The following is a 10,433-nucleotide window of genomic DNA, read 5'->3' on the forward strand; positions in this document are numbered from 1 at the left end:
TTTAGCAATGTCATGGCCATTAGGAATTATGCCAAAGTCGTTAGTCTGTTTCATGCAGTGTTTCTCTCTCTCTACCTATGCTATCATTGGCCATTGTATGTGGCAATGTTTATGGTTCTTAAAAATTCACTTTAGTCAGAAATCTGACTCCACCTTTAGTCTGCTCTTGAAGTTTTGGTTAAAAGTGTCAAGTCATAGTTTTTGTGTTAGGTGTGAGTTTTTGTTTTTTAAGTGCACAGATTGGCTAATCGGCACTGGACCTACAGCTTACAGTGGGGCCCAATTCACTATGGTATTCCTCCTTGTGGGGGGAACGGCAGTTTCTGATCTTTTCTTAGGAAAAACTTTCTATTGCCTACTTTTTGCATTGGTGGTTGGATAGAAATATGCCGGTGCCCTATGTGAGAAAACGTGAAATAAGCAACAATCAAGAATTGATGGTTCCTGCACGTGATGTGGCAATGGTCACCATTCAGCGTTACGTGTGGCTGGTCCAGGGGTCAACTTTCTCCCCTAAGGGAAATAGATGGATTTCACCAACAAATATACAAAGTGGTCACACAGTGGGCATACCCCCCCCCCCCCAATCCCCTTCTGACACTAGGATGGTTATGGTTGAATGCTTGATTGGACACATACCTGATGGTTTAAGAGTCCAGAACATCGGTATGGAGATGGTTCTACGTTGTGTTCTGGTCCACTTTGCATTGCAAGTGTGTCATTACCTGAATAAGACCTTTCCTGGGCAGTGGATTGGAAGAGATTCTAAAGATTGCCCAGCTCCCTTAGCATGGCCTCCAAGAAGTCCCTGACCTCACCTCTGGGGGTCATCAATGACAGAGTCAGAAATATCTGGCATCACACAACGCAAGAGTTACGAGCAGCTGTGGAAGATGCCTTCCCGCATGTAACCCTGGATTATCTCCGTAAAACATCTGCCAGAACATGGTGCAGAATTCAGCTGTGCTACAAAAATGATGGTCTCCATACCGATGTTCCGGACTCTTAAACCATCAGGTATGTGTCCACATCAAGCATTCAACCATAACTATCATAGTATCAAAAATAAAGGGGGGTATGCCCACTTTGTGATCACTCTGTAGATGCTAATTTTATATCATCGGTATTTCAGAGACGGACAATAAAACAGAATATACAAGGGTTTATCAAAAAGTAAGGTGAATTTTCGATTTATTGAAAAACGTACATAGAAAAATATAAAACTGTAGTATGTTTGACACATGGTATCACTCTAAAATTTGACATAGGAACCACTGCGGTCCAAACATTTATTCCAACGTGACACCAAATCATCCATGCCCATTTCAAAGAAATGTTGCTCCAGGTTCCCTAACCAGGTAACCGTAGCCTGTTGTGCCTCTTCCAGTGTATCGAAAAGCCGCCCACGAAGGTGTTTCTTTAGGAGGCCAAACAAATGGTAGTCGGAAGGGGCTAAATCCGGGCTATATGGAGGATGGTCCAGAATTTTCTAGTTCAAACCCATGATGTGTGTACGGGTTCTTTGGGCTGAATGTGGTCGTGCGTTATCTTGCAATAACAACACCCCCTCTCGTAGTGCCCCTCTTCGTTTCTGACGTATGGCTGCTTTCAGCCTGTCCATGGTTAGCAGTATGTGTCCGCATTAATGGTCGTACCCTTTTCCATAAATTCAACATGAATAACACCTTGGCGGTCCCAAAACACAGTAGCCATTGTTTTCTTGGCAGATGTTGTTGTCTTGAGTTTCTTGGCCGCGGTGACAACGGATGTTTCCATGTCATGCTCTGGCGTTTAGATTCAGGGGTATTGGAGTTTCATCGCCTGTTATGATGCGATGAAGGAATGAATTTCACCGTGCACCTCCTCCTTGGAGTAATGTTCAAGTCGTTGCGCCATCTTTGAATTGCTCTAGGTACCAGATGGTTTGACGTAGAAGGCTGTAATTGCTGTCAGACTTGCATCACCTTGGTATCTGACACATACAAAAAATTTAATTAGTTACACGAAAACTCTGGGTTTTACAGACAAATTCACCTTACTTTTTGATACACCTTTGTATGTTGTCTAAGGGAGATTTCACACTAAAGAAACGTGGCAAGTGACATGCGACATAGGGGTTCTACTTTCAATTGGCAAGTGACACTTTACTATAAACTGCAAACACTGGAGTAGTAACTCTCCCTCCTAGTTTGCAAAAATAGTTTCCTTGTGCATGCGTAACCAACAGATCGAACCAATACAATGCACACTGTAGAGAAATGGACCACTATCGGATTAAAACTTACGGAAACTCTAGTTTGGACTCCGATAAAAAAATTAACCAGGAGACCTACATAAAAACGAGTTACATCAAAATTTAGCATATTCAATTCTAGATTAATCTATGGTAACCAAATTTTTTTAGAGTATGCCTTCGACTTTTTATCCTCGCGAGAACAAAAAGTGCCACTTTTTTGATGTTTTCCAAATGACCACTCTTTGAAATTTTCATACGGTGCAGGTAGAAAGGTTTTAAATACAATTTTTAATTTTCAGATTTTTCTAACTAGCCATAAAAATTCTCTTATCAATTTTGTGGAACAACTTTTTCTTCGTATTGGGCAGTCCAACAAACAAATCTTGGTCTTGTATTGAAGCTCTTTGCAGCTGTGTTTAAAACCCATTATCATGGCCAATTGACATTGCCAAACCAATTTTATACAAATAGTTTGGATTGCGTTGATAGTCTGCATTATCCTTGCTTTGAAAATGGATACCGGATGATTTGAAATATGGATTTTTTTTACATTGTCCAGTTCGGTGCAACAACATTAATAATTTTCTTCTTAGGTTTTGGCAGTGATATAGTTCAAGTTGGTCCAGACATCGGTGTGCGACTGGAAGATGATCCAACGCAAGTGATCCCAAGCACCCTCTACCCATTGGAGATGTTCCAGCACACAGACAGCTCCAGCGAGGATGATAATGAAGACGAAGGTGTGGAGTCTGATGCTGTTCCGAGCATAGCGGTGGTGGACCATTGCGAACCTGGGACTAACGAATTCACTGCCCCCGTTCTCCGTCAAGTTGGCCACAGGCAGATGTTGGTTCTGGACGGAGATGACTTTTCTATGCATGGTGAGTTGTACACTTTCTGCCACCGTCACTAGAGCATCGTTTCTCATCCTATGGGGCGCTACCCACTGCTGGGTACCGAGGGGGCGTTTGGTGGTACGCGAAGTTGGGCTTGAAAATTTAATGGTAACTTTTCTGCCTTCCAGATCTTAGCATCTTTTGTAAGTGAGAATGACCTTTCCTTACCTAGTGACTTTTTCGATTCTGTATTATCTCATCTCTCTGCTCTTCGTAACGATATTGAAAATTACTTTCCAGAAAGTTACAGTCAATTAAATTGGATTCGGGAACCATTCTCGTATTTTGAAAGTTCAAACATGTTTTCAGTAAAACTAAGAGAACAACTGTGTGGTATCAGCTGCGATTCTGGCATTAAAACTAAATGTTTAGATTTAGATTTAACAAAGTTTTGGATATCTTTAAGAGGTGAGTATCCTGAGCTTTTGGATGAGGCATTAAAGTTGCTCATGCCGTTCCCCACCTGATATTTGCATGAAAAGATATTACGTGGGTCGTTCAATATATAAGTTTCCGTATGCTGTAAAATATTTTATTTTTAAGATACATTAGAAAACACATACATATGTAGGAGGATCCTTCCTCACTTCTCCACATAATCCCCATAGAGATTCAGGCATTTGTCCCACCGTTGCACCAATTTGTCCATACCCTTTGCAAGAAAATCAGGGCTCTGGCTATTGAGTATTGAGCACTATTCTCACATTCCGCTTCACTTCGTCATCTGTTTCGAAACGGCGACCTTGCAATTCAGACTTTAACACCGGAAAAAGATGGAAATCACTCGGCGCTAAATCGGGGCTGTATGGAGGGTGGGGCAGCTGTTCCCACCCCAAGTCTTCAATTTTGTGTTGTGTTTGCACTGCTGAGTGGGGGCGAGCGTTATCGTCAAGAAGAATGACACCAGCTGACAGGAGACCTGGTTGCTTATGACGAATTGCGTTTTTCAGTTTATCCAAAGTTTGACACTAACGGTCAGCATTAATTGTTCTTCCTCGTTCCAAAAGTCCTTAAGCAGAACGCCCTTAGCATCCATGCTTTTGAAATCCTTATGACACAAGCCCGCGTTTTCCGAACAAGCATTTACTTTTCGCCCTTGAGCACACGCACCTTCACGTCTGATAATGAATCAATTGTTGTTCCTTGTAGACGAAGGATGACGCTTGTCAACCATGTGCATCTTTTTTAAGGCATTGCTTTATACAATATTTTATAGCACAGGGAAACTTATATATTGAACGTCCCTAGTATCATATCTGATTCAAGTGAAAAGCAAGTACAGAAATAGACTTGACGCACACTCAGATCTACAACTTAAGTTAACCACTATTGAGCACAACATACCCCAGCTTATACGCAAAAGGAAGCCCCAACCATCAGATTAGTTCGGTAGGTAATTTTCTTTGTTTTCAATTTCAACATGTGTGTTTAGTTAGATGTTAGACTAGAGTAAATTAGTCTTTTACATTTACATATTTACTTCTCTGGAATGAAATATGTATAATTTGTGTAAGCAAGCGTAAAAGAGGGCTTCCTCAATTACTCGATGTTAGCAAAAATATGATTATAAACTGGGTGCACACTCCTACAAGTGATTCTGCTGGCGCCCATGCTTATGGGTCCTTCGAAGTGTAATATCCTTCAAGGTGGGTCCCAGACTAAAAAAGGTTGAGAATTATAGTACTATATCATTACTGCCTTCATCAATCTTTAATGGATTGAAGATTGCTCAGTGAAATAGACTAATTCTTAAACTTGATAAATATAGAGTGATTCAAAAATTTCTCATTTTACCCAGTTTTACGAGGGGCATACAATAAGTTTGTGTCCTGGCCCACTTCCGGTACCTTATTCATCTTCACATGACTCATCACCACAGCTGAATTCCCTATGCCACTTCTTTACCATGGAATATGAAGGTGCTTTATTCCCCAATGTCTGCACCATATCATTGTGGACTTCTTCAGGTGATAGACCTTTCAACCGTAGATACTTGATCACAGCTCACAACTCTGAAGGCTTCATTTTCCAATATAGCCTCACCTTCCGTTATGTTTACACAAGTGTTTTATTAGATACATGCTTGAAACTTGCAACACATACAACAAAAGGATACATAAGTAACACTACATAATTTGGTTCATCCGACACAACCAGAAGTGGGTCAGAGCATGAACTTATTGTATAGCCCTCGTATAACCACGTGAAACTTATCGACAATTTTAGTAAAACTTGCACATTATCTATCTTTCAGTATGGATCGTAGTTACTAAAAATTAAGAACAAACAGAACAGCAATATTAAGAAAGGTAGAACTTCACACCACATGATATCAGCATCATAAATGGTAAAAAACTATTGTGTAGATCGTTACTTTCTATAATTAATTCAAATTTTGGAAAGGGAAAGGAATAAACTCTACATAAAGATTGAATATTTTGTAACTTTGTAAATAGCATCCCTTTTCTGCCACTTTTGGCTAATCGCTACAATGAGGACGAATGGTAATTACGCGAACTTAATGAAGGGGCATGCTTAGGAAAGCCCATGCCAAGACTCAAATCTAGGATCCTTAGTGGTTAGTTCGCTAGTCTAATGCAAAATGTGTTGAAATTTTAGAAAAAATTGCATTTAATACCAAATTTTCATTATCTCATGATTTCAAATGCATGAAAAATGCATTTAGAACACGTTACTGAACATACATATACACTTCTTTCCAACAATAAAACATTGAAAATAATCAAAATAGCTAGGTGGTTTTAAATACATACAGGTGAAATAGAGTGAAACATTGATTATATATTTAAAAATACATATAATGTGTATATGAGAGAGAGAGAGCGAGAGAGCGAGAGCGAGAGCGAGAGAGAGAGAGAGAGAGAGAGGGAGGTGTGTCATATATAATTTTTTCTTGCTTTTTTCCTCTTGCAGAAAGTGTCTCCTACATTTGAAGATATTCGTCAAAGGTGCCGGTTTACAAAGGAAATAATTACTCTATTCTGATCAAGATTTCATATCAGGACCATTGTAGAAATAATTGTGCCATTAGACATTTATGTAAATCAACATAAGTACACATTTTAAAAATCAGTATTGTTTCATCATACAGTGACAATTGAATGCCTTCAAAGTACCGGTTTGTGAACACATCACGACATATTCATATAAATAAATAGTGCTTTTTGTTGTTCACTCTTGTGAGTATTGTATGTTATGCGTGGTTGTATTTTACTTTCTGTAATAATAATAATGACAATAATAATAATAATGTTATTTAAAAATAGAAATAATAGGATTTGTAAATTTTTTTCAGCGATTGTTTTATTTCTCAACTTGTATTGTATAAGAGTATTAGAGATGGGCGAGAAGGTGGCTGATACAGGCTTACTGGCCAAAAATTTACAATAACTATACCAAACTGATATTTCTGACATTGAATACACAATTTTGTCACTTTTACTGTGAACATGAAAGTATAAATTCATCTGATTGTTTGGTCAAATATTTATGAAATGTTTCTCTTTTTATGTAAAACTCATCTGAGACATTGGTACATAAATTAAGAACCAAATGAATAATTTGTGTCATGGTGCTTGTTTCTTAAATTAACCATGACAATGCTATTAGAAAAGTAAAATATCTGAAGAATCTTAATGTTTTATTCGTTTACATCAATATCTATCAACATGTGGCTATAAAAGAATGTTACTCGAACTGTTATTTTTGTTTCTTATTTTTAGCGACATTGTTCATTTTTAAATAAATATAGTGCAGGACACTATATGATAGGCTGGTACCTTGTTAACTTGTTTAGATTAATGTTAATAAGTAATTCATGTATATAAAGAATAAAGAAGTAAGATTACTTTGAGGGTAAAAATATTGTTTTTTTTTATTAGTAACATTACTACACTAGTAATTTTCATTATGAACACACAACATTGTTTCCTTTACCTCAATCTGTGTGAGTTTCTTAATACTACGTCCTCTTGTAATTTCTGTACTTTTTTACTTAACGACATTGTAGAATGGATTAATCGAAACTCAATTAATACCAGTGAAAACAGGCATATTGGTGTATCAGTTTACCAGTAAAATGGCTGCTAAGTTTACTGATCCAATATTTCTATAAAAGGCTTCTGCATAGCAAAATTGTTAGCACTCTTGCCTTTGGTGCGAGCAGTTCTGGGTTCAATTCCTAATGGGAGCCCACAAAATGTGGGCGTTGATCCAGTGTTGTAAGAACAATTGGGGAACTACTTGAAAAGTCTCAAAAGACAGAAAACAGTGGCGATGGGACTCGATACTCTGACCATGCATTACTACAGGCACATAATTTTGGTAAATAAAAAAGCAAAATTTCGGTACAAAAAGAGAATCGATTTCGGGTTCAAATGTGGTAAATAAAATACAATTTCGGTGTTATAGAGGCGAATATCACATCAAAAGTGCTATATAAAATGACATTTTGGTTTTAAAATTGTGAATATAATCCTAAATTTGATTTAAAAACTGCACTTATTACACAAAATAAACTTATCCCTTCTAATAGCACATTTATGTAGTTACCAGAGTATTAAGTCTATTCCTGTGTAAAGGTGTCCAATTTTGCTTCTCAAATATTTACAGCAGAATTAATCAATGTTCCATGAATTGCATAACTCGCAGGATACTTCAGACTTCAGAAAGTGTTGTGTCGGTATATAAATGGCAAATTTCATGTTTAAGAGTATATTTCGCATTTTGCAGTTCATTTCGCATTATTCCGTGATAAGACAGGGTAGGAAAATGCACCTCACACCTTTCAGAAACATGAAAAATGAACGTTACAGGATGTTACTTCATATTTCGTGTTTTCGTCAAAAACGAAATTTGCATGCCTCTATGCATCACCCAATGAAAAAGTCACTCTGGCCCTTACAGGGCTGATGTGCTATGGAGTTCGAGGAACCTTGAGTTCGAGTCGCACAGGTAGGTAAGATACTTGTAAGTTCTCGTGAGCACCGCAATACTTAAACATAGTTTAATATTCCTATAATTAGTCAGCAATTTAGTGTACAAATCTGCCTTTTTGTTATTCTTTTTTATGAATAGAAAGATAAAATTCATGTATGCAGGTTTTATAAGGCAAATTTCTGATTACGCAGTTTCTTTTTTCTGCAGAAAAAATCACCTGGTTACCTGGTTTCAGGTCTTTTGTAGAATGCTTTCAATTAGGATGGAGCCAATACACTTTCAACCGATACTTGAACTGATAACGAATCTTTCACTCATTCTGGTACCAATTGTGATGCTTCAAACTTGTGATAAAACATTATTCAAAGTATTATTCAATTTTAAGTATTCCACTGCAAAGTATATGCATCAAATTACCAGAGTTTTGTTCTAAATATTCAAGATTAACATTGAAATATGAAAATAACTGTCATTTAATCAGAAAATTCATTTAACACAATATTAGTAAAAATATAAAAGAAAATTTAGAATTCTGTGTAGCTTCCAGAATAATTACACTCTGAAAAAGTATCGTGAGGCATTTTTGTAACTTTACAAAAATGACCAAACTCCAGAAAGTATCAGCCTAAATCAGTAAATATATTCCAATTGATACTTACAGTATATACCAAATATCATTGGTATAAGCTAATATCGAAACATCAATACTGGCTCAGCCTAAGTTTCAATTTAATACGAAATCAGTTAAAATTTCATATTGGTCCATCCCTAATATGTTACTAATATTACCACAAATTTTCATATTATGATCAGTGATCACTGTACTTTAAAGTACGGATGTTTAAGTTGACAAGATTTGTTTTGGAATTCGGAATATTTTTTCTAGCATAACTAAAAAAATGCTCCAAACATATCTCTTCAGGGAGTTTAGTTCGACCTATAACTGAGGTGGTACCACTTTCAACCAACATGATATTTTTACTACTTCTCACCAACACCAATAGTTGATCACTGTAACAATTTCAAAGTTGTTGTTTGTAAATTGTAAAGTAAAAATATTTATAAATGCTAATATGTACGTATTCAATTGCAAGTATAAATTATTAAAATGGTTGTCATTTAATCTTTAGATGCCTGACAGCACCGTAAAATTGCAATTAACACATAATTTCTCCAAAACCAAATATATTTCAGTTCCAAGTTTCTTGTTATTACATATACACAGGATTCTTTCTAAAGAAATAGATTTTTCTAATGTACACACTCTATTGATTGTAGATAAATGAGACCTTACTTCCCCTTACTTTACTACATAAATATATTTTTTTTTTGTTTAAACTGTGCAGTTTCCATTTTCTCAGCACTAAAAATTGGATACGAAAAGTGGACTTTATTAAGAACGGTTTAGTTCTACATAAAAGGAATTATCATATATTCTGAACTTACATATTCTTCTATTTAAAATTCTATTTTTATATGCCTAATGTCTAATACACATCAACATAACCTTCCTTCTGTTAAACATTTCGATGAGTGGTTTTATGGTTGACATGTACAGCCCCAAGTTTTTGTCTCATTTCAAGGTTGGGGCCTCCCCGATGGTGCAGTGGTAGCGTTGTTGCCTTGTTCGGATTCCACTTTAAACTGTAGGTCCAGCCCAGATTAGCCTTACTGTGCATAAAGTGGACTTAAAGCATCAACTCAATCAATGATTTCAAGGTTGTGGTAAAAACAGCACTCTGCAAAAGTGATGGACTTGCAATTCTGCAATTTCATCCTGGTCTGTTCTAAACGTTTCAAGCTACCCTAATAGAATGGATAGCCATGTGTGCGTATATCTTCATAGGGCAAGCTTGAAAAAGTTTGAGGAACCAGGAATAAATGTCAGCCCAAAGAATAAAAATCAATTTAATAGTAAATTTACCATATTATTTTGTAATATTCAACAGTACTTATGCAAACTTTTAAAAACAATGTTGTTATTATGCAAAAGGGTCAACAGTAAAATATAAACTTGTGAATGTGAATTTCTTAGCTTTTTGGAATACTAAATTCAACAGCACACATGGAGTGATTCTACTGAATTCAAACAGGTACTATGACATCATAACATATGATTAGGTGGTGTGCAAAGTCTATCAAATTGTACAGTGTACATCCATAGTTATAGTTATAGTTTTTTTGTTTTCAGTTTCCTTATTACTAGATATGAAACACACACACACGAGATGCTGAAGAAAATGCAAAGGACACAATGCAACATGGTTGATGTATTATCAACTTTAAGCAATCAATGGTGAGCATGAATGTTTTTCATCTACTGATAAGGTAAAACCAAATAA

The 10,433-nt window shown here is 36.4% G+C and overlaps 1 protein-coding gene across 2 annotated transcripts in view; it reads left to right on the plus strand.

The window, feature by feature from the left end:
- LOC146002416 (uncharacterized) overlaps positions 1 to 7,002 on the plus strand; it is a 167,531-nt gene extending 160,529 nt beyond the window's left edge. The window contains exons 17-18 of one of the 2 annotated variants that reach the window (XM_083140238.1): positions 2,830 to 3,117; positions 6,067 to 7,002. In XM_083140238.1, coding sequence (XP_082996364.1) covers positions 2,830 to 3,117; positions 6,067 to 6,086 — 308 coding nt within the window. In that variant the 3' untranslated portion in view covers positions 6,087 to 7,002. Of the gene's footprint in view, positions 1 to 2,829; positions 3,118 to 6,066 lie in introns of those variants that run through there. The other variant, XR_014443703.1, reaches the window with a different exon arrangement.
- Positions 7,003 to 10,433: the final 3,431 nt, after the last annotated feature.

The sequence above is a fragment of the Lepisma saccharinum genome, chromosome 18 (genome assembly GCF_977018435.1).
Source record: "Lepisma saccharinum chromosome 18, izLepSacc3.1, whole genome shotgun sequence".
NCBI lineage: Eukaryota > Metazoa > Arthropoda > Insecta > Zygentoma > Lepismatidae > Lepisma > Lepisma saccharinum.